Genomic DNA, 24340 nt, shown 5'->3' with positions numbered 1-24340 from the left:
GGTCGGCTCCATATGATTCCAACCAGGGTGGGGGTCGATTACCCAATCATCACACCAGCAGTCAGTCTGGCCCCTCACCATCACCTTCATCGTCATCAGATGGAGAAGAACCCAATGACAGCAATGCAAAGTAAGGAGATGTTTGTTGAAGACCTTCTTTTCAAAGACGATAACTAGACAGAACGTCACATGGTGTTCAGTGATGATGACAAAATGTATCAGTGCATTAGTGAACTAATAAAAATGAGTCAGAAACATTTGGCAGTGAAGAAGTCCAGTCACCGCCTACTAATTTAAACTCCAGGGGAAAAATTGAGGTCAAGAGCCAATCAAAGTTGTTTGTTAGCTAAAAGGCTGAGCATCTAAACAGTTTAGCTGAATGTGTGTCTGACAGTCGAATAAGAAGTGTGACAAACATGAAAATATTACACATTGCATTTTAGTTAGTTAGCTAACTAACTGGCTAAAGTAAGTTTCATATTTCGCTGACTAAGAGCTAACTAACTGGCAAAAGTAAGTTTCATATTTCGCTGACTAAAACTAAACTAAAATTAAAACAATCCATTGACTGAATTAGGACGGACTGACTTACAATTTAGTCACGAGACTAAATTAGAATTGTCTGTTAAATTTGACACTGTTTTCAATGCATTTTAGGAAAGGAAGACTTTGTCAATACACACCTAACACAGCTCTGGAAAAAAACACATTTGAACTCAGAACATATCAAAGTCTGTCTTTGCAATTCTTATATTCAATATGAAATAGATTTTGCTTTCTATTGAAAGACGAGCAGGAAGAAACGAGTGGAGCCACTGTGCAAAGAACCAGTCCCCATCGCACTGCAACCTGGCCTCCCTGCTGGCATGCCTTTTGTTAACAGAAGAAACCCAGATAGTGCTGAAAGAAAAAAAAAATCAGAAATTGTTTGCTAAACAGATGGAAGCAGCAGCAAAGCACCTTGACCCCAGGGGATACACACGTGATGTCAGAATTTGCCTCTTTGTGCCTTTTGCTGCCCTGCACGTTTTCCAAAAATGGGGCAGATAAGTCAGAATGGGGACAGCTGCGACTTATTAGTTTTACATTTCTGAGATAGTCTTTCTACAGTTTTGCATACTCAGGGTGAATATTTATATATGTGACTAAAACAAGGTTTGACCTGTTTGCATATTTGTATATTTTTAGAAAAAAATATTCTTAGAATTAATTCTTTAGAAAACAGAGTGGAGAGTAATTACCATATGCCTTACTACAACTCATGAACAAAGAAACAGTGCAGGTAAATTTTATTTCATTTACTTTGCCAAAAACTCCATAATATCATTTAACACGCATTCTGTTTTAAGGGGTCAAATGCTCAGCATCAGAAAGTTTTTCCTGAAATACTACAAACCTATTGTTTTTTGTGTTAATGAACCAGACATCTCAAAAAGAGGACAAAAATGGACATTCAGTCTTTGTGGTAGTCTTTCTGTTGTAACTTGTAACTTTAAATCAGGAAAGAAAACATGTGCAAAGGTCACACACATTATTAATTAATGACTGCCAGCCAAGAAAAAACAACTCATCAGAAAGTCTGTGTTACAGCCATTTGACAGACAAGTCCTCGAGGTGGGAGGATCCTCCAGGAAGAGGGGGGTCGGCCACTGGAGACGGTCCCCAAGGCAACGGGAGCAGTTCAAACATTCCGTCACTGCTGTCTATGGCGACACGGAGTCACATGGACATTACTACGCCCCCTCTGCCTCAGGTTGGAGACCTACAAGTCTCAGCATTGTGAGGTGGATTCACAGCTGCAGCGTCTTCCTAACTGGGTTATCCCCCCCCCCACCCCCTGTGTTATATATAGGTCAGTGCTGAGGTTCTTCGTGTAGCTGAGCATAGACACAGAAGAGGACTGATGTATCCCCAGATTTACCACATTTTGACCAAGGTAAATAATTTCCTGATGATGTGTCACAAATTTTCCAAAAAAAAGTGACATTTAAAGGTCGTCATGCTCAAATGTCATTGTCTTTTCATTGAATTTTTCCTTGTTCCTCTTGTCCTTTTCCTCTTGCTCTGCTCACTCCCTCCCCAGGGTGAGATGAAGATGCCTGTTTGTATTGAGGATGAGTGTAACTCTGAGCTGCCTCCTGCCTCTCTGCTATTCCGTGCTGCCCGACAATATGCCTATGGCGTCCTCTTCAGTCTGGCTGAAACACACCGCCGCCTGGAGAGGCTCACCCTCCGAAAGAGAACTCCCCTTGAAGGTATGCCTGAAAAACTGATCAAAGTAGTTTGCTGAAGATAAAAACAGCGCAGGCTATTGTTTTGGTGTTCACATTTGTTGCGAACACATTTTTAGAATACTGAGATATCAGTAAGAATTGTTGTTGTTGCAATTCCTCACACTCTATCAGATCTTTTAGCAATTGATGCCTTGCTTCTTTTCGTGTCTCAGTTCCTCCAGTGATAGTCAAGGAGTGGAGTAGTGGTAAGGCCAAGTCGGCCCTGACCCCCGAGCTTATTCCTGCTCTGTGTTTCCGGGAGTGGACCTGCCCCAACCTGCGACGTCTGTGGTTGGGTCGTGCCAGTGAAGATCGCTCCAGGAGAACTAGGGCCTTCCTGGCCTGCCTTCGCTCTGACTGCCCGGCCCTCCTCAACCCAGCACAGGTTCCACAGCATCTGCTGCTCATGTGCTGCGTGCTCAGGTGTGACTCTTCTTCTTGTACCTCTTCTTGTTGGCTTTATTTAAGTGAACACATTTTCAGGGACAATTGTAACATGTACTGTATACTCTTTCTGTGACTGTCAGGTATATGATGCAGTGGCCTGGAGGAAGGATTCTTCAAAGACATGAACTGGATGCCTTCCTGGCACAAGCAGTTTCCAGCCAGCTCTATGAACCTGACCAGTTGCAAGAGCTCAAGGTGAGATACAGCCTATCTGTAGTTACTAGTAAACTTGTCAGTTTCGAATAACTACAGACTTACTACTAAATACTGCTTTTGGTCTACGAAACACTGAATGGTTCAGGTTGAGCCGAGCAGAACCCTAAGGTCGTCAGGGTTTATCTGTGTTTCCAGAACCAGGACTAAACGTAAGGGAGGTGTTCCCAGGTTTTATGCCCCAAACTGGAGAATCCTCCAGAAAACTGCATGTTAAACAAATCACTTGTTCAAATCAAGTCTAAAAACTGTTTCTGTATCTATAACTTTTAATTCTTTTCTTCTTATTTTTAGAATCTTTCTTTGTATTTTATTTTTCATTTTATTATAAGGTACATTGTAGTGTACTGTTTGACTTATTCTTTGTGTTCATGTTCTCGTACTTGCTCCTGTTTTTCATTTCTCATGGCGGCCTACAGGTGGAGAAGGTGGATGCCCGTGGTGTGCAACTAGCTGCTCTCTTTATGGCTGGTGTTGACACAGCGCTGTTCATCAATGATGTCTGCGGCCAACCGTTGCCATGGGAACACTGTTGTCCTTGGGGCTTCTTTGATGGGAAGCTGTTCCAGAGTAAACTGGCACGGGCCTCGCGTGACAGGGCAGCACTGCTTGACATGTGCGAAGGACAGGTACGAGTCTTGTTGGTGAATGTGTGTAAATAAGATAAACCAAGTCACTGTGGACACAGGGTGTTAGACAGAAATGTGATCTCATCTGTCGCCATGCTGTTATATAGGTCAGTGCTGAGGTTCTTCGTGTAGCTGAGCATAGACACAGAAGAGGACTGATGTATCCCCAGATTTACCACATTTTGACCAAGGTAAATAATTTCCTGATGATGTGTCACAAATTTTCCAAAAAAAAGTGACATTTAAAGGTCGTCATGCTCAAATGTCATTGTCTTTTCATTGAATTTTTCCTTGTTCCTCTTGTCCTTTTCCTCTTGCTCTGCTCACTCCCTCCCCAGGGTGAGATGAAGATGCCTGTTTGTATTGAGGATGAGTGTAACTCTGAGCTGCCTCCTGCCTCTCTGCTATTCCGTGCTGCCCGACAATATGCCTATGGCGTCCTCTTCAGTCTGGCTGAAACACACCGCCGCCTGGAGAGGCTCACCCTCCGAAAGAGAACTCCCCTTGAAGGTATGCCTGAAAAACTGATCAAAGTAGTTTGCTGAAGATAAAAACAGCGCAGGCTATTGTTTTGGTGTTCACATTTGTTGCGAACACATTTTTAGAATACTGAGATATCAGTAAGAATTGTTGTTGTTGCAATTCCTCACACTCTATCAGATCTTTTAGCAATTGATGCCTTGCTTCTTTTCGTGTCTCAGTTCCTCCAGTGATAGTCAAGGAGTGGAGTAGTGGTAAGGCCAAGTCGGCCCTGACCCCCGAGCTTATTCCTGCTCTGTGTTTCCGGGAGTGGACCTGCCCCAACCTGCGACGTCTGTGGTTGGGTCGTGCCAGTGAAGATCGCTCCAGGAGAACTAGGGCCTTCCTGGCCTGCCTTCGCTCTGACTGCCCGGCCCTCCTCAACCCGGCACAGGTTCCACAGCATCTGCTGCTCATGTGCTGCGTGCTCAGGTGTGACTCTTCTTCTTGTACCTCTTCTTGTTGGCTTTATTTAAGTGAACACATTTTCAGGGACAATTGTAACATGTACTGTATACTCTTTCTGTGACTGTCAGGTATATGATGCAGTGGCCTGGAGGAAGGATTCTTCAAAGACATGAACTGGATGCCTTCCTGGCACAAGCAGTTTCCAGCCAGCTCTATGAACCTGACCAGTTGCAAGAGCTCAAGGTGAGATACAGCCTATCTGTAGTTACTAGTAAACTTGTCAGTTTCGAATAACTACAGACTTACTACTAAATACTGCTTTTGGTCTACGAAACACTGAATGGTTCAGGTTGAGCCGAGCAGAACCCTAAGGTCGTCAGGGTTTATCTGTGTTTCCAGAACCAGGACTAAACGTAAGGGAGGTGTTCCCAGGTTTTATGCCCCAAACTGGAGAATCCTCCAGAAAACTGCATGTTAAACAAATCACTTGTTCAAATCAAGTCTAAAAACTGTTTCTGTATCTATAACTTTTAATTCTTTTCTTCTTATTTTTAGAATCTTTCTTTGTATTTTATTTTTCATTTTATTATAAGGTACATTGTAGTGTACTGTTTGACTTATTCTTTGTGTTCATGTTCTCGTACTTGCTCCTGTTTTTCATTTCTCATGGCGGCCTACAGGTGGAGAAGGTGGATGCCCGTGGTGTGCAACTAGCTGCTCTCTTTATGGCTGGTGTTGACACAGCGCTGTTCATCAATGATGTCTGCGGCCAACCGTTGCCATGGGAACACTGTTGTCCTTGGGGCTTCTTTGATGGGAAGCTGTTCCAGAGTAAACTGGCACGGGCCTCGCGTGACAGGGCAGCACTGCTTGACATGTGCGAAGGACAGGTACGAGTCTTGTTGGTGAATGTGTGTAAATAAGATAAACCAAGTCACTGTGGACACAGGGTGTTAGACAGAAATGTGATCTCATCTGTCGCCATGCTGTTTTATCATGTTTATGTCAGTGAGCGTGCAGTATCTTAGAGTCAGTTTTATTTGTCCATCCTGCAGGAGGAGCTGGTGTCCAAAGTGGAGAAGATGCGTCAGGCCATCCTAGAGGGGATCAACCTGTCCCGCCCTCCTCCTCCACCACCTCCTCTGCCACCACCTGCCTTCTTGCCCCCTGCCATGGTGCCCCCTTTTTACCCAATGCCTCCACTCTACCCACCACGTCCCATGGGCGGCATGCCCCCACATCACCACCCTCATCATCCTCATCACCCTGCCCAGCACAGACCCAGAGCATTTCCAGGTACTGATGCTTTCGTATTTACATGGTCACACCTGTCTCAATGTCCAGTGTTTAAACCTGTTAGTTGAATTTTTAGACTGACAGCCACTGTGTGAAGTGCCTCTTTATATAAATGTGTGCTTTTTGATCCTCAGGTATTCAGTCTATCCCACCTCAAGGAGGAAAACTGGAGATAGCTGGTATGGTGGTGGGACAGTGGGCTGGGAACAAACCAATCCGTGGCAGAGGGGGGTTCAACATGCAGGTGGTGTCAGTGGGAGCAGGGAAAGGGTGAGAAATATGAATCATTTAATCTCTATAGAATTTTACTGATCACAAACCAATTTTAATTGTCCGGGGTTTCACTTTGAAAAAGACTTGCATGTGACTATAGGAATTACTATCTACCTGCTTTAAATAACTCGGTCCAACGTGTAATTCCTGATCGAAATGTTTCTCGTCACAGGAGGGGGAAAGAGATCCCAGCAAAACTAAAGGGAGTGAAAAAGCCAGCTGCCAACAGAACACAGGTATGACCTAGTGAGGCAACTGGTCACACATGCTGACATTTAGTTGACTTACAGCAGTTTAAAAAATATATTTTAATAGTTTATTTGTTTAAGTGTGTGGGCAAATGGAAAAAAAAACTGAATCATTATTTCATTGACTATATGTTTGTGTCACATTATCGTCATTTCCTACTGCACTTAAAGATATAAATCTGGTGAATGAAAATACACCACAAAAGTGCTAGGAATTATTTTATATCTAGGATAAAATAGCCTTCATAAAATCCAGAAACAACTGAATAGGAGATTTTAAAGGGAATAAGGAACAACCACACTTGGATAACAGTGGGTTTGGATAAAACTGTGCACATCAAGCAAGGTTCCAATGCAATTGGCTTTTCAAGCATCTTGAAGAATTTCAAAGAAACAGGTGACATTATACACTATAGGAGCAGCAATCGCCCAATGAAACTTCGAAAAAGTCTTCTTCTTCTGTCTTCTTTCCAGACATCGCCCCCTCCATCCAGCAGTCCCCCAAAGTCCTCAGAGGAAGCAGACTCCCCATCAGAGGTTGAAACTCAGCAGCTGAACGGCAGCTCAACAACCTCCGCCATTGGCCAGTCCTTGGAACTGGCCCCCTTGGCCCAGCCAATCCCGTGTGCCTTAGCCAGCAGAGACAACCAATCGGAGGGGGTGGAAGTGGAGGCCCCCTGTTGCCTTGACGACTGCCCGTCAGATGGAGCGTTACAGAAGGAAGAGTGATGGCATCCTCCCTAGGATGTGATGCTCTGAGAGCGTTATCTGTGTTCGACTGCCTTTCCCTGTTTTTGTAGCCCTGCCTCTGCTCGCTGTGCTGGCCTTCACATGGAGCGGGAGACCCAACGAAGGTCTTCCACCACCCTTTTCCCGCTCCATGTGATAGACTTAGGCAGCTAGCTGCTACTCCCTTATTAGTTTTCTCATGTGATTTTTACATCGTTCTATGAAGAAAGAATTTCTCCATAAGTCTGTAAGCGCCCCATCCCTTTGAAAGTCCAAAATGCTTTCTTCTCGCACTCTGTATAAAATAAGCTTGAAGCCCCGGCCCCGTTTGACCCACCATTTTAAACAAGGTCCCTTCTTAAGTATGGATGTCTGTAAAGTTTAGGTTTCTTATTTTAAGTTTTATCGGTCCCGTTGTTGGAATCCCTGCACACCAAGTTTAAGCTTGTGGTTACGGTGACACATTGGATGTGGTTTCCTTGGTTACAGCACCTAGGCCTAGTTGTCAAGATCAGCATTTGCCTGTTGACATGATTTGTTGTCATCTCGTGTGAGGTTTGTCTTGCATGAGTCGGAGAGTTGTTTGTAGTGAATCACCATTCTTCTGTGCAGTGACCCTCATGCCCCTGGTATTCTACGGGCCACGCCGTTAAACACGCTGTTTTAGCATGCTTGCTTTCAGCAAACAAATTGGATATCTGTCAATGGAGCACTTCTGCGCCACCATGGTATTAGTGTGCTTTTTTACTTTGACCTATGTAGCATAGCCTAGTGCTTAGCTGTGCTAAGAAACACCCATGAATTTATGCACCTTAAGCCCTAAAGTATGCAAGATTTTACCCCCGCTCCTCCAAAATTGCATTGTTTTATTATCTTCCCATCCCCTTTGCCCCTTTCACCCAAAGCTTTGATTGTATTCTCCCAACCTTAGCACTTAATGTTGTATTTAAGTATAATGAAATTGATCGAGCCCCTGTACATATGAATTGACATTCTGTGAGGGGTGACCCCTATGACCTATAGAACTACAATTAAAGGTAGATAACTATTTGAGAGACGTCAGAATGTGAACAGAGTGGTTTCAGACAAAGAAGCGCTTTGTTTTAAAAGAAAAGAAAAATAAAGTAAAACCACACTGGACAGTCCTACCAGATGATGAAAAGAACAAACTCTTGAGGCACCTTTTAGAGTTAAGGCCAAAAAGAAAAGAATATTGCTACTTGGTAAAAAAAAAAGATTATTTGTGAGGGTTCAGGGTTTGTCTTTAGACTGGCCTCACACACGTTCAAGCAAGGAGTTTGCTGTGACAGTGAACAGACGGAGCTCCTGACTGTCTTAAGTCAAGGGGTCTAGGGAATCATTTCAGATTTCTAAAAAAAAAAGAAGAAAAAAGATATATGTCCAAAGTGTATTTTATTAAGGCTCGCCCGCAGAGGCAGCCACAGACACGTATAAAGGGGTGTGGCAGCAATGCCTCAAAGATCCCTCCACCTTCAGGTGGTGATTGAGTAACTGTTGTCATGACGAAAGCCCAGCACTGAGAGCTGCTGCCACGCAGAGCTCTGGTGTATCACTTTATACCAGCAGGAAGCACTTATCTGCCCTGGAGTTCCTCTGCCACAGCAGAGCTTCACGGGCCTCACATGTCACATGACAGGGGAGAGGGAGGCCTGAAGGCACACCCGTGTGTGTGTGTGCCACTCACAATCTGAGACTCATAAGATACGGAATTGTTTTATTTAGAGCACTTATGTTTGTAGTGAATGAGACGTGTCCCCTACAGTAGGAATCATCTGACAGTGGAAACAAACAATTTATGTACTTCTTACCAGTTACTGGTAGCACAACTGCAAATGGAAAAAAAAAGCAGACTGACAAATATTTTTGCCTGATTGATGCTGAACATGAACATTGTAATCTCTGTCAACGTACCGAGAGGTTGAAATGAGCTCATCAGTAAAAGGCAAGTCAACAAGAAGCACCTTATTTCCTCACTATGTTAATAACTTGTGCTCAGTGATGTGCCACAAAATTGACATGGGAAAAAAAAGCTCTTACAAAACAGAATTTCTGAAGGAAAATTACAAACCCTGACTATATCTGTGTTAATGTAGTCATGTCAAACATCCCCTCTGTTACGAACTCAACGTATATTACAGTGAAACGCCGACAGTTGACCCTGCACGACAAGGCTGCCACTGTCCTTTACTTCAACACCAAACGAAATCAGAGGTTCGGACCTGTTAGCCGTTACTGGTAGGGATTGAGCATGCAGTTGATGTAGGAGTTTGTAGGTTAAGAGTAGGTAACAGCGTTGGGCTGAATACAGGACTGTAATACACGGACACCAAGACTAGGCTAGAGAATATAGCTCCACTGGCCGAAATACTAAGTCTAGATTTACTAGAAGTGATATACGTAACTGCTTCAACTTTTGACATTAGTACAAATGTGTATTGCAACAGTACATTGTTAGAAGATGGCTTTTCTGCAGCGAGCAGAGTGTGAACCCTTATACGATGCTCTCGTGCAATGTTCATGCCAGATAACAATTTACAAACACACACACACCCACACACGTATAAAGACTTACATATACGAAGGACAGGTATTCAGTTGTGTTTGTTACCATTCGCATTCTCACTGCTTCTGTGATGAAGTGATTTTTTTTTTCTGCAGTTGAAGTTTCCAGTCAAGTAGCAGTCAATTCATCAGAGATAATTTGGTAACACAGTCGACTGACAGACATAGTCCCACACTCACAGGCCTGCACAGACACATTTGACATGTGAAGACATGTTAGCGGTGTCAACAGTTGGTCACAGAAACAACCACACGATGACACACACACATACATATAGATGTTAATCCCTGAGTTACACAGTAGCTAGTGTGGAGAAAAGTCAACTAAGTACATGATATATTGTCCTTTTTTGTCCTTGTCTGCTTTAGTTCAGTAGATATTTGATCGATAATTTTTGTGTCCTAACTCCCTTCCAATATACACACACCCTGACACACACACACACACACACTCTCTCCCACCAAAACCCTTCTGCTTTGACACTTTCTCCTACTCTCTCCCAAAACTTTCTTTTTCTCTTTGCCCTCACATCCTTCTCATCGATGACATGAATTCATACAAATAAACACACACACACACACACACTCATCCCCGACGTCAACCTCACTAAAGCAGCCAACACATAAATTCACACATAAATTTCACCCCCACAGCTCCCCCTGTACTTAAGTCCTCTTTCACTCTGATCACCTCCCTCTCTGCCTCTTCTTTAGCTGATAGATCAGTGACTATTGGCTGTTTGTTTGGTTTTTATTTTCTCTTCGCTGCCCCGCCCCTTAATCACCCCCCCCTCAACCCCCCAACTAACAGTAAAGGTTATATTAACGTTGATAATCAGTTTCTGTATGTATCTAGCCAGTCTGGGAAAAAAAATCAGAAAAAAATCAAAACTGTTTTATTCAATTGTGCAAATGTGTTTTTCTTACTATTTTCAATGTTATTACATCTTCTAATCCTTCTACCATTGCTTCAGTTAGTACTGAAATACGCTTAGCCAACCTAGAGATTTAAACTGTAATGATTGCGATTTTCCTTACCTGTATTTTATATGGCATCTTTAGACCACTTCACCATTTATTCTGTACCTAAGTAGATATTGCCCGTTTGTTAAATTTAAAGTCGTCGTCTGCACTATGTTTGATTCTCATACTATCCCTGAAAACAATTTGCGATTGAGTCGTCGCCAGATAAAGCGGAACTTTTGCGCCCTTGCACAAAGCAGCGAAACCTTTTTTTTTTTTTTAAACACCTAAGAACCAAAGTGTACCTAGCAATCCCCTAAAAGAAAATCCCCAAAGTTACCCCCTCCCCATGTTTGACATTTACAGATTGCCCCACAGGTAATGAATATAATTTCATATATATATCTATATAAAAATATAAAATTACATTACAGCACGTTTGATTCATCTTACAAGTCTGTGACGTAACACTTTTTTTTTTAACACTGGTTGATGTAGAGACACAGACAGACGGGGACGGAGGATCGAAGTGTGATGGCAAAAGATGAGCAGGCAAACAAACAGGTCCTAACAATGCATTTGTTTGATGCTCATATTTGATCACTTTATCTCATTTGTTGGCTTCAATCGACTGAATTTATTCTGTGCAAGCCACGTGCACATTTCCATCAGATTAACTCAAGAGCGCTGACAAATTTGCTTTCAGTCATGCTGGGGTTTTGGTGCTGTCCTTGTTTTTTTGTTTTTTTTTAGTTAATGCTCTCTCTCACTCTCTCTCCCTCCCTCCCTCTCTTTTTCCCCTCTCAAACTTACCTTGATAAGCTAAGTCTCTCATGTTGTACATGGATGCTGTTGAAAGTGTCTGAATTTTCCCTTTAACACAACTCTTTTATCAAATATTTTAATTGACTTTATTAAACATTGAATACCTTTATGGAACATATATGAATTTACAAAAAGCCATTAATTGCTGGTTTTAACTAACTAAAAGTGGATAAATATGAATTGCGCCTCATCCTTAGCTGTTTTAAGGTAAATGTCTTAATCCATCCAACTTTTTCTGCATATTAAAAATGAAATAAGTTCCTTGAGCAAAACTAACTCGGATGCCATTGCTGTTTAATTGTTTCAGCTGTAATGACAAAAGGAAAATTCAACTTTAGTGTGATAAGAGTTGTCAGGTAAATGCAGGCACTTCCTTTGTTTCTGCCTGGAAACTGAGAGCAAGAATAAAGAGACTGGTAGTGATGACAAAACCAAAATCCCAGGACAGAAAGAAACTATTTAGTATTGTGGAGTGTGAACAGTATTAATGTCTGTTATACAGAATAAGGAAAGAATTCATCAGTTGTGTTACCTGTTCTGATTATCTCTCAGCATTTTGTCAAGTTGAACAAGGGTCCTGATTCCGTCTGTCTCTCTCTCTACACTGCCACTCCCCCATATCCCTGTATAATCCCAAGAACATCTGTGGCCCAGTCCCTGTAAGAGGGCTGAAGTCGATAGATTTTGGGCCACTTGTCACATTGGTCAGAACCACCACCCAGTCCTACCCGTGCAGCGTAAAAAAAGGGTTAAGATTTATCCATAATATTGTCATAGAAATATTATCATCATCATCATCATCATTATTGCCGTTATGATTATGATTGGTATAATTTGTTGTCATTGTTAGCATTATGGAAGCACCAGACTGTTTGTGGAAGGATGAGAAAAAGAAAGCTTTTTTGTTTTTTTTTGTCTGGCTGTTGGTGGTCTGCTCTCACAGAGGGAGGGGAGAAATGGTTCAGAAAGAGACAAAGATGGCAGTCATGTTTGTACTGGTTGGGAAATGACTTACAGTGCTGAAATAAAATTTATTCTTTTAGTAAAGAGTGTTGCCTTTTGTTATATTTTTGTCAACAATGTATAAGAAACACCATGGTATCAATGACAACAAAAATAACAAATTATAATAGTGCTTGTGAATTTTAAGGTGGCAATTCCTCAATACAACTGCATAACTGTATCTGAAACTTGAGCTAAACATTTTGAGAAGTGATATGTTTGGCAAAATGCTAAGTATCTCTTAACAAGTACATGACCAGTTTTAGTTGGGGAAATAAAAAATGGAGGTGTATTCATGAGTGCTTTTTTTAACATTTGGCTCTGTACTGGTCTACACCTGCAGTATTTAAAAGATGAGAACCATTTCAAACAAAAGGGAATATCATTATAAACCATAATCATAAAATATCAGTATCTCTCCTTTAAAATGCAAAAACAAAACAAAAACATAGGTTAACTTTATGTTTAGGTTCTATGTTTAGAAGTGCTTACAATGATATGTTGGCTAATGTGATCCAAATTCTCAAATAGATTGAAGTAGAGTTTGCTTGATCAAATTTGAGATCAAATTGTAGTTCATAAAATCACCAAATAAGTGTTAACGATATTTAATATATAGTATAGCTCAGGCCCCAGTCCATGAAAAAAAGGTCTCGGTGTCTGCAGCTCAAGTCTTACTGTAATAATGTGTAACTCTCGCGATACTTGGACGTCCCACCGTTAGCCCTCAGCCAGCGGCCACAAACCAGCTCCACCAGGAAAGATGGCGACGATGATAGCGGAGCCACCTGGAGTAGTTTACGGTCTGACATAAACGTTTCAGGTTTTTTTTTATCCTCCACCTGACCATAATTTCGCATTTGTATCCTACAAAAGGTGACGTAGACAGCCGCCGGTCTGTGTAAGCGTTCCGGGAGCGAGGACATGACAAAGTCCGCAGCGAGAGGTCGAGAACCGCCAAATCCAGCTAGCTCCAGAGTTAGCTGCCCTCCACAGCAGGGGCACTTGCATGCTAAAGGGGCTCTGTTGCGTCATCAGCCGCTAGTTTGTCTTCTTACCTGTTTAACAAATACCTCCATAATGTCTACATAACAATGGGGCTGACGTTAGTGACGGATCGAGGCGGCGGTAATGATCAGGATGGCCTGTTAGCCTGACTAAGATTTAAGAATCAAACCGAAAACGTTAGTAACAGTAACATGTTCTGTATGTGGGGTTGCTTGATGCGCATTGTTCATTATGTTTTTCCACCAGGTCGATTCAGGGTTGCTTGATGCGCATTTGTGTGGCTCACATACCACGATGACTTGATTTATGTCATTATGTTTTTCCACCAGGTCGATTCTGAAGACCCTCCTCAAGGACAGGGACCCTCTTAGAAGGACGGCTGTACCAGAAGTCAGGTTTTACACTCAAATGCAGCGAATTAACATAAACATCACAAAAAATACATTTGTGCCTGTTTAATTACTGCTACAGCAATGTCCAGCATCCAGGAAATAAGAAATGTATATAGAGAAATGTACACTAGTGACATGTAACACCCAGGTGTGTTTTGCCATCTGCCATCATTTTATGCATGTCACATGCATTTGTCCCTTAGCACATGCTGTTGGTTAAAAAAAGTTAACTTTAATTGACTCACTGGTCATTGATTTTAGTATCTTGACCTTTGATGGTTCATCCATTGAGGGTATTTGGGTATACCAATAGATGGCAGGCTTTTTTAATGTGTATATATAGTCTCTTTAGTGAAGATGTTTAAAGTGACGAAGTGTTTTCATCTTCTGTGCTAAGGAGAAAGCTACTTTTCTCTCGATGATTGATTTTAGTGGAATACTGTGCCTGGAACAATAGATCCACAATAACATCTAAAATTAGTTAATCAGTTAGTAACTCGGCGTCATAATAAAGAGATTTTTTTTGAGGGGCCAGGTTTTCATAGCTTTTATCATAATTTTTAAACAAAATAATGCTGTACTGTGATTTCTTTTTGTATCACTGTATTTTAATTGTGTTTATGGTTGGTTGCTGCCTTGGGAGTGTTCTTTCTCAATCAGACTTCAGACCAAAGGTCCTGTCAGTGTTTGTTTGAGTTTACTAATTTTTCCAAGATTTTTTTTTAATTTCTAACTATTTACATATAGGCAGGTACTTTTGGAAAATTATTTATTAAATCAAATAAAATTCAGTCCCAAGTCCCGAAGAGAACCAATGCTGGAATCTGTGGGATGAGGTAGTAGTTTGTATAGTTTTAGGATCACACCAGATCTGGGAGATAACTATACAGCCTACTGTCTTTCTCACGGCTTTCAAACCAACAGGACGGAGACCGTTCTTCTGTCATGGTAATTGAAAGTTCTCAATTAATGTGGCGCTGGTTTCCTGGCATTACCTTTTTTAACGTTGACCCTATAGCATAAATATTTTAGCTGACATTGTTGCAGTTTAGTTTCACATACGGACACAAAGATAATCTTCAATGAGCATGAAATATAACCCAGTCTGCTGTAACTTTTCTGGATGTGTGTTTTTTTTTTTTTTGTCGCTCTCCTCTGCATTGTGTTCATGGTTGTGCTGTGATGAGGTAGTAAGTTGTGTTGTTGTGGGGTTTGAGATTTTGCAGCCCCCATTTTGGAGATACAACTATACAACTCACTGCCTTCCACAACACGAAGCGTTTCGCTCCAGCTGCTGACCTTTGTTCAAAAGTGTTTTGAAAGCATCATAAAGTATGTGTCTCTGATACTTTCTTACATTGTTGGGTTCATACCTTTTTAAATGTAAAACTACTCGAAGTCTAAGATATTAGGATTACCAAGTACTTCAAATCAGTTTTTCAAGCTTTTACAAAAATTTCAGTTTTTACGTTATTTAATTTTCATAGATTACCTTACAGCTCTGTGAAGCCCCAACGGAGACTTGAGCAGGTAAAGGCATATGCGAGTTAAAGTGTTTCCATTTCCTTCTATTACTGGTTGAATTGTGTTGAATTTCAATTCCAGGTTAGGTTGCCTGAGGAAGGGCATGAAGTCACTTTGAAATATTTTGAACAATGGATTATTTCAAATATTGAAAAAAAAAATTAATTAAAGTATATTTTAAATTCTTGGTGTGTTGTTTAGAAATAATGTCAACAAAATACATTTTAATCTTGTGTAAAGATGTATATATAATGTATATAATTATGTACCATTTATGGAAGTATCTATGGTGGTACTTTTTGTTTGTAAATTATATGAAATGTTAAATATCTAATAAAAAAAAACATTGTATTATGCAGTGTTTTTCATCCTCACCCGATGTCTTGTTCTCTTCCATGCACGTCGCCAGAAAAATTGCTGACAAGTTATGTTTTAATTGATTAGATTTCTGATGTATTAAATGATTAATCAAAATTACCTACTCTGGTGTTTTTATGTATTATTGTGACGGTCACAACGAATTTTAGTGTGAATTAGAAAGTCTGACTAAAAGTCTGAGTAAAAAAAGAGTGTTAGCAGCTTAAATGACATGAAAAGCAAAACTGCCATTATAAAACTTTCTTGTAAAAACATCTACAGTTCAAGTTCAATGAAATTGTCATTGATCCTAAATAAAAAACAAAGACAAATGAAATGAATTGTTCAGTTCATATACTTTGTTCACTTATTTAAAAAATAATCATGTCACAAAATTGTATTCAAGGAAGATTGTGCATACAAAATAAAGTTTTCATAAAATACAGTTGTACAAACGGCACAGTGTAAAGTAAATAATGTTAAAATAAATATAAATAATACATTTTACCACAATACAATCAAAACGAATAGATTTTTTATTTTATTATGAAGGATATTTAATTTAGGGAGATACTTTATGAATAATGTCTTAAATTCTGTTGTCCTTCTATTTGCAATGTCTTATTGACACCAGCTGGTGGCAGTATTGTCTCTGTATATCCCAAGTCTGGCAGTGTCATTTCAAGAAGAAGAATGTTGTGGCGTCACACCCCGGCTGTTTAAATCAACATGGCGAACATTCGTTGCGTCAAGGTGAGGAAAATTTTAATAACCCTGTCTGCGCCCTAAGCGCTTCACTCACATTATTCACACAGTACAATAGTGATGCGTTTACGTAATCGTCTTTTGTTTTTTACAAAGTGCTGTGCTCAGACTCGGTACTTGTAGCTAGTTCAGAAGTTCATCAGACGTGTGCAGAATCAATGGGTCCTCAAACTGCCTCCATGAGCGCGTTTAATCCTTGTGTGGTGTTCGGGTCTGTGGGACCCGTTTTCACTTTTTAATAAAAGAAAAATGATGTAATTATTTAATTTTTCAAACTGAGACTCACTGGCTTTGGCTTATTTTCTGTGAAGAACATATATCAGAATACATATTTAATGACCACACACCATACAACCCCCCTACACATTTCTATTACATATAAGATGTCCGGGTCCACTGGACCCGGGGCTAATAGAAGTGTGGAAATTGATGTTCTGTGTACCACACACTCACACACACACAGCAGGCCTAGACAGGAGGAGGACAGAGTGTAGGTACACAGAACATACCTATAACATATAAATGTGACCTAACAAAGGTAAAGGGCAAATATTAACCATATATATTGTTTATACTGCTTGTAATTGGGATAAGGTAAACATCTGTTCAGTATTTTAACATAAAAGTGTTGATTGTGAGGCATCAAAAGCCACAAAATGCAACGGGTCCATCAGACCCACAAACGCTGGCTGAGTAACAACAATATGAACATTACACAAGGGTTAATACCAGAGGACGTTGATTTTTTTTTTAATTTAAAGTATCAGTCCACTAAAATAACAAAACAACTGGTCATGTTGAATCTTCTAATTCTTTCTGCCTGATGCTGCCAAGCCCGAGCTTGTTACTGTAACAGCAGTCGACATCATCTTAAAACATAAAATGTAGAACTCAAACGCATCACCCTCTCTGTCCAAACACTCATCCAACAAGCTAATGCTTTTATTAGCCGTTTCCAGGCGATACAGAATTTGTTTTTTTCTGCCTTTTGTTATAAACCAAGCTCCGCTGGGATTGGCAAAAGTTTCCTTTACCATAAAGGATGGTTTTCGGCATCTGTAACATGTTAGTTTATTATTTATAATTTATCTTATGTATATTGTTACTTACACTACACTGTGTCGCCCCTGGGTAATGTCCTCTCTCAAAATGTTACATGGATCTCTACCACGTATGACTAATAATAACGCGCAGCAGTCCTGTTCATGTCTGGACGTTATACGGAGATAAAGATTGATAATGTTGCTAGCCAACTATTCTGCTAAAGCCTCACCGTACAATGAAGTAACACTACAAATTTTACTTAAATACATTCTGCATCACCACACGAAGCAAGTAAGAATATAGAACAGTAATGTATTCAACATTATTACAGTGTATGACTGAATCCTAATGGGAATATACCACTAGATGGAGCCAAAGTACCACCAGTGGTACTTTGTGACCCATTTAATCAGGTTCTTTAATAATAATAATAATAATAATAATAATAATAATACATTTTATTTCATAGGCGTCTTTCTGTCACCCAGGGACACATACTAACATGTTGTAGTTATTTTTTATGTCTTTTGTGAAATCCCAGTTAAATCACATTCTGTTGAATGTCTTTGTGTGAATGTGTGTTACAGGGTATGGTTGGCCTAGTGACAGGCGGTGCGTCTGGTCTGGGCCGGGCCACTGTAGAGCGTCTGGTACAAAGTGGAGCGTCTGCTGTCATTCTGGACCTGCCCTCCTCTGAAGGACAAACTCTGGCCACCAGTCTGGGAGAACGCTGTGCCTTTGCACCTGCAGATGTGAGTCCAACACAAACCAGGAAGTAGCACAAGCTTTTCGGTTTACACTCAAAAAATACTCACTGTGTTTTCCCTGATTCACAGTATATGGTTCTAATGTTGTTGGTTTACAGTTTAAAGAAATACATTCACCAACTATGGTTCAGACACAACAGCTGTAAAATGATTTGTTTTTAATCTTTTTTGTACATGGATGGTAGTCTCACCTAAGCAGTGATCTGAAAATAAAAACAAAAACAACTTTTTTCTTTTAGGTGACGTCAGAGGCAGATGTGAAGTCTGCCGTGTCCCTGGCCGTAGAGAAGTTCGGGAAGCTGGACCTCGCCGTCAACTGTGCGGGAATCGCCGTGGCCGTCAAGACTTATAACTTCAACAAAGACCGTCCTCACTCGCTGGAGGATTTTCAACGTGTCATCAATGTAGGAATGACGTAACAAAAGGCAAATCACCCTAATCTACACTGAGAGACGTTCCTGTGTGACGTTTCTCCCTGATGTTCTGCCCTGCAGGTGAACATCGCTGGAACTTTTAATGTGATTCGCCTTGCTGTTGGTGCGATGGGAAAGAATGAACCTGATAAGGACGGACACAGAGGCTGCATCATCAACACTGCCAGTGTGGCAGCCTTTGATGGACAGGTGATTTAAAAATAATAATAATAATAAAAAAAGCATTTATTGGTTGTCAGATTTTTTTTCCTCCTAAAACAAATTTTGTATTTTTTATTCAAGGTTGGTCAAGCAGCGTACTCAGCTTCCAAAGGCGGCATCGTTGGAATGACTCTTCCTATTGCACGAGACCTGGCCCCCATGGGCATCAGGGTCATCACTATAGCACCAGGTGGGTTTGTAAAATGACTTCCTAACTTTGATCTGCTGCAACAGTCAAGATGCAGTGAATACATTAACACTCATCCGGAGTCATGTGACGTGTGTTAATTGCACAATTAGCAACAGGTGATTATGTAAAATAATGCAAGTTAAAAAAAATCCTGCCTCATCAGACCAAACCTTCCTCCTCCTCCTCCTCCCTCAGGTCTGTTCTCTACTCCCCTCCTTGCCAGTCTTCCAGAGAAGGTGCGCTCCTTTCTTGCTCGTCAGGTGCCCTTCCCTTCCCGCCTTGGGGACCCCGCTGAGTTTGCTCACCTGGTGACATCACTGGCCGAGAACCCCATGGTGAATGGGGAGGTCATTAGACTGGACGGAGCCATTCGTATGCAGCCCTAAGATGAACGTGTATGGAAATGAATGTGTGTGTGTGAGTGAGTGAGTGAGTGAGTGTGAGAATGTGTGCATCTAAATACAATTAATAAATAAACTCATCTCAGTTGTGCGAGATGAAGAAAATGTGGCTAAATCTAACTGTACATCCTGAATCCACCTGTTTTTTAAACCACTGGTTAATTCTACCTCACTGGAGAAGGTGTTTTTCTTCAAATACCCTAAAAAAGTCTTTAATTTGAAAATATAATATTTTTAAATAATTTTAAAAGCGGTCCTGAATCTGCATCTAATCACTGATGAGGAAGGTAAACCCTGACTCCGCCTTCTGGCGAAAAGGTGTAACGACGCTCGTAGACTGACCACCTGTCCCGCTTTACGTTGTATTGCACAGCGGTTTTAGCCGTTGTCACGCTAATTGAAGATTTTGTCCCGGTTTATCATTCGACATTACTTAATTAAAAAAATAACTATTCTATGTGCCCGGCTGTCTGTGGGCACGACTATCGCTGACAGGCTGAGTGGTCTGTCAATCAAACTATCTCACACACACTCGTCTGAAATTGTAGAGCTCGCAGTTGTTTTAATACTGTGAAGGAGCTTATGTGCAGTGTGCCGAAGAAAAGACGACGCCACCTTTTGGTTGAGACCCGTGGATGGAGACCCTGAACCAGCATTCTGCAATAGGTGTAAAAACGGCGTTTCTGTCGGGCATGGTGGAGACTGATGGGAAACGACACGGTGCACGTGAGTCTCACACAACAAGTACACGACAGAAAAAAAGTCTCCAAACCAAATGACACTGAGTTGTATCAAATTACTGCAGTAGAAGTTACCAGTGTTTACCACGCAGAGCAATATGCACATTCATATCGGTTAACCCAGTGATTCCCAACTACTGTGCCACGAGCACAACAATGTGTCGCGAGAGATCATTAGGTGTGCCGTATTTCACTTAATTGGGCTGAAAACTATTATTTATTTAATATATTATTATATATATATTAAATGTTTTTTCTTTGGTCGTCAAAGCAAGATGGCTATGAAAAAAAGATAATCAGAGCTGTTGAAGAAGATGTTTGTGTCTTTCTTCAATTGCTGCCAGTATATCAGCATTGTCTTCAACTAAACACGACAAGGTTTAAGTCAATTATGAGGTCATTTAAACTAGAAGATTTTTATATTTCATTACATATACTTTTTGTCAGATTTCTGTTTGGTGGTGTGCCGTGGGGTTTTTCCTGATGATATATATTGTGCCGTGGCTCAAAAACGGTTGGGAAACACTGGGTTAACCGTCTGCAGAAAACCTCAAATCTCTGTACAGATTTTTTTAGAGTTCTACAACAATGGCGATTATACATTCATGGTCATTGAGTCTTTGAGGTTTTATCATTTCGTTAAACACATTGGTTTCTGCTACCAATGTGTTTCAGAAACATGCTATTCGTTGTGCTGAGAAAGGCTGTTGGCCTGCCACCTGCTGGATTGTGATGCAAAATGATGTTTTGTGGCGCTGGGTTATTTCTATGTTTTATTACCATTGGTAAAAAAGTTGGTTTTAAATTATTGCGGCGGTCCCTCGTTGTCCCACTCAAACTTGCTACTTGTCCAGCATCTTGTCAGTTTGAAAGTGGTCATCCTTGGTGTGAGAGGAAGGGGGAAGGTGGGCGGTTAGAGGAGGTCTAAAATTAGATGTTTCTGGTTTGTCTTGAAACAGGGAAGTGCGGCAGCAGTGAAAGATCTGAGGCTGAAAAATGAACATCCACCAGACTTTCATCTCCTTTTTCCTCAGTGAGTAATAAAATGTATTATTATCAATTTTATACTGGCTTTATTTATGGGGAAATGGAAATGTATTTATTGGAAAACTATCTATTTTCTGTCTTTCTCTTTTGACCATGGTTTCATCTTCTTTCTCTCACACGTCTCACGTTTCCATAGTCTTGGTGTGACCAGACACAGATCAGTACATTGGAAACAGAACGTTGTTCTTAGGTCTGTGAAAATGCTCTGCAGTAAAAGAAGAATGTCTGGAAGATAGCATCGTTTCCGGTGGTTGGGAACCTCACTGTGGATCTCAGCATGAACTAATGGATACTTTGTTTCAAACTGAATTAGTACTGAACTATAACCTGAACTGTGCTGTGTTCTGCAGGTGTGTTGCTGTATGCAGGCCTGGTTCTCCTTTCCCCAATTGTCATATCACTGGTAGCTGTGATCATTTTCTGGAGGAACAGCAAACCTAAAAGTAAGACAACCATCAAATCAAAATGATAAATAACTTTTCCAGTGAAACTAAAAAGTCCAGAGCTATTTTTGAACAGGGAATAATTACAAAGATGTAGAAAAGAGCACAGACTTCCTTCACCAATAATCACCTGAATTATGTTATTTTTCATAACCTATATTATAGCAATATAGGTTATGAGTTATAAGAATTCTGATTTTTGTTTTCTCTCAAAATGTTCTAATTTGATAAGAAACATGCAGAAAAGTTTTTTTATCAGAATGTTTCAATGTCTGACAACATCACGTGAAATCAGAATTTTCCAATAAAATTCTGAAAATGAATTTCCTAAAAAAAATTCTCAAAATGCTCTAATTTGATGAAAAACAAAAGTTTAGAAAAAGTTTGATTTTTTTCCTTCAAAAATATTCATCATAATTCTTTTTATGTCTGACCAACTAAATATATATATATACATACATATATAAATAAATAATAAATATATGTAGATATGAATATAAATGGAATTATAGAAGAGCAACAAATTCACTTTTGTGATGAGAAAATATGTCTTGTGTTTTATTCCAGACACTGGATCTGTCTGTGCGTCCAGTGTGACAACTGATTATTTTCCTGCGCACACCACCAGCACTGTCATCTACTCAGCACAGCCGGTGTGAGGGGGCTGCCACACCAGCTCACAGGTTGACCAACGTAAACCTGATCCATCAATGTGTCTTTACAACAAAATGTGGCAACAACAACTTCATGTTAAACATAAATAATAATATCGACACAAAATATCAAACACCCGATGCCTCGACTGTAAAGATGTCATCGTTGTTGTGAAAGAAACAGGAAGACCAAAGCTGGTAAATAGTTCCCTCAAGTCTCGTACAGTGTTAGAAGAAAATACAATGATTAACAATTTTTATGACTGAAAAACGTTTGTGCATTTGATGTTAAAATAAAAGGTCACAACGAGAGCTGTGGCACGAGGACAGTAGAAAAATAGACTGAGGAGAGATGAGGACCAGGGTCGGAAGACGGAAAAAAACAAAGGCTGCATAGAATCAGGATTACAAATCTCTAATGTAGAGAACACAGTTGTGGAGGATCACGTGCTATACAAACTCTCAGCACAGCATAAACTGTGAGAGTCAAGTTGTCCATGGTGTCCCGACGGAAACCCAGGTCAGAAATAACCAAATCAGCTCGGTCCTTTCTACAAACAGACAGACAGACTTTGTCCGAGACTTGACCTCTGTCTTCAAACCGTCGCTCTGTCCTTTCTACAAACAGACAGACAGACTGTTGATGATAAATAGGTGTCAGTGACCCAGTCAGTTCTCAGTAGACTATACGATAGATAATGGATAGAAAAATGTGGCAGCTCTCATCTAAAGGTTCAGGTAAAATGTATTTCGCTTATATGTTAGAGTGACTGGAATTTGACCTCGATAATATATATGACAGCTGAACAATTAAATACTTGCCCTGTGGCAGCAGATGGCTATGAAAACTAAAACATTTCAGAGCCGTTAAAGAAGATCTTAGTTTTTCTTTAATTCTTGTGAGTAAATCAGCATGTCTTCAACTAAAAAGGCCACAATTTTAGTAAATTGTGAGAAATTTTAACTAAAATATTATTATATTTCATTACATATACCTTTTGTTAGATCTTTTTGTTTGGTTTTGTCCCTTCTGGTTTTTCCTAATGATAAATATTTGCCATGGCTCAAAAACGGTTGGGAAACACTGCTCTATATGACAGGGATTTGAATCAGAATCAGAAAAAATACAAAATAATACAAGTAAATGTGGAGTTAGCAGTTTGCTGGTCCAGGGGATCTTAGCATGAACTAATGGATACTTTGTTTCAAACTGAATTAGTACAGAACTATAAACTGAACTGTGCTGTGTTCTACAGGTGTGTTGCTGTATGCAGGCCTGGTTCTCCTTTTTCTAATTGTCATATTAGCCGCAGCTGTGATCATTTTCTGGAGGAACAGCAAACCAAAAAGTAAGACAACCATCAAATCAAAATGATAAATAACTTTTCCAGTGAAACTAAAAAGTCCAGAGCTATTTTTGAACAGGGTCTGGAACTGAAAAGTCCAGAGCTATTTTTGAACAGGGAATAATTACAAAGATGTAGAAAAGAGCACAGACTTCCTTCACCAATAATCACCCGGATCATTTGTCTTTCAGAGGTTATAGTACAATTAGATGAAAATGAGGTGAGTTCTGATTCTGTGTATTTTTAAAGTTCTTTGTATAAAGGAAATTGAAGCAAAACCAAAATAACACAAACCAACTCCTCCTGCAGATGACTCCGGTGTATGAGGAGATCGGAGATGAGACCACACAGAACAGCCCTCCTGCTGTTTCCATCATTTATTCCAGTGTTAGTTTCACCAAAAAAAATGAAGCTGAAACTACAGACATCTACAGTTTGGCCACCAGTCCAACTTCCTGCACTGAGTAAAAGTGAGTAAAAGTTTATCTTTAATTGAAGAAAATAAATCAACTTACCTTTAACACCTCGCTGAAACATGCCATTTTTTTTCACATTCAACATTTTTCACAAACTCTTTTTCGGTAAATTTTTTATCAAAATGCTTTTATTTGATGAGAAAC

The 24340-nt window shown here is 40.2% G+C and overlaps 2 protein-coding genes and 2 long non-coding RNA genes across 4 annotated transcripts in view; all 4 read left to right on the top strand.

Moving 5' to 3' along the window:
* fam120c (family with sequence similarity 120 member C) overlaps positions 1–12453 on the top strand; it is a 20534-nt gene extending 8081 nt beyond the window's left edge. Inside the window, exons 7-17 of the mRNA XM_008319016.3 lie at positions 1–130; positions 1591–1753; positions 1853–1936; positions 2084–2255; positions 2447–2696; positions 2801–2915; positions 3353–3562; positions 5545–5785; positions 5920–6055; positions 6231–6294; positions 6781–12453. The exon at positions 1–130 is cut by the window's left edge and continues 96 nt beyond it. Coding sequence (XP_008317238.1) covers positions 1–130; positions 1591–1753; positions 1853–1936; positions 2084–2255; positions 2447–2696; positions 2801–2915; positions 3353–3562; positions 5545–5785; positions 5920–6055; positions 6231–6294; positions 6781–7035 — 1820 coding nt within the window. The 3' untranslated portion in view covers positions 7036–12453. The remainder of the gene's footprint in view (positions 131–1590; positions 1754–1852; positions 1937–2083; positions 2256–2446; positions 2697–2800; positions 2916–3352; positions 3563–5544; positions 5786–5919; positions 6056–6230; positions 6295–6780) is intronic.
* Positions 12454–16318: 3865 nt separating this feature from the next.
* Positions 16319–19658, top strand: hsd17b10 (hydroxysteroid (17-beta) dehydrogenase 10). Its single transcript, XM_008319017.2, has 6 exons — positions 16319–16442; positions 18086–18250; positions 18505–18669; positions 18760–18888; positions 18982–19090; positions 19286–19658. Exons 1-6 carry the CDS (start codon positions 16419–16421, stop codon positions 19474–19476), a joined length of 783 nt encoding a protein of 260 aa, XP_008317239.1. The 5' UTR covers positions 16319–16418; the 3' UTR covers positions 19477–19658.
* A 1870-nt stretch (positions 19659–21528) lies between these two features.
* On the top strand, positions 21529–22741 carry LOC112487635 (uncharacterized). The gene is made up of 2 exons (XR_003050917.1): positions 21529–21721; positions 22289–22741. It is a non-coding gene; the product is annotated as an uncharacterized LOC112487635 (long non-coding RNA).
* Positions 22742–23086: 345 nt separating this feature from the next.
* LOC103385215 (uncharacterized) lies at positions 23087–24334 on the top strand. Its single transcript, XR_522204.3, has 4 exons — positions 23087–23112; positions 23631–23723; positions 23912–23940; positions 24030–24334. It is a non-coding gene; the product is annotated as an uncharacterized LOC103385215 (long non-coding RNA).
* Positions 24335–24340: the final 6 nt, after the last annotated feature.

This window comes from Cynoglossus semilaevis, chromosome 10 (assembly GCF_000523025.1).
Source record: "Cynoglossus semilaevis isolate Cse_v1.0 chromosome 10, Cse_v1.0, whole genome shotgun sequence".
Classification (NCBI taxonomy): Eukaryota; Metazoa; Chordata; class Actinopteri; order Pleuronectiformes; family Cynoglossidae; genus Cynoglossus; species Cynoglossus semilaevis.
The sequence above is the reverse complement of the archived record's forward strand: the minus strand, read 5'-3'. Positions and strand labels throughout refer to the sequence as shown.

Excerpts from the sequence above, each read along its gene's own strand:
- hsd17b10 (XM_008319017.2), top strand. The coding sequence starts at position 16,419 with ATGGCGAACATTCGTTGCGTCAAG. Across the intron at positions 16,443-18,085 it reads CGAACATTCGTTGCGTCAAG|GGTATGGTTGGCCTAGTGAC; the intron begins GTGAGGAAAATT and ends TGTGTGTTACAG. Across the intron at positions 18,251-18,504 it reads GTGCCTTTGCACCTGCAGAT|GTGACGTCAGAGGCAGATGT; the intron begins GTGAGTCCAACA and ends TTTTTCTTTTAG.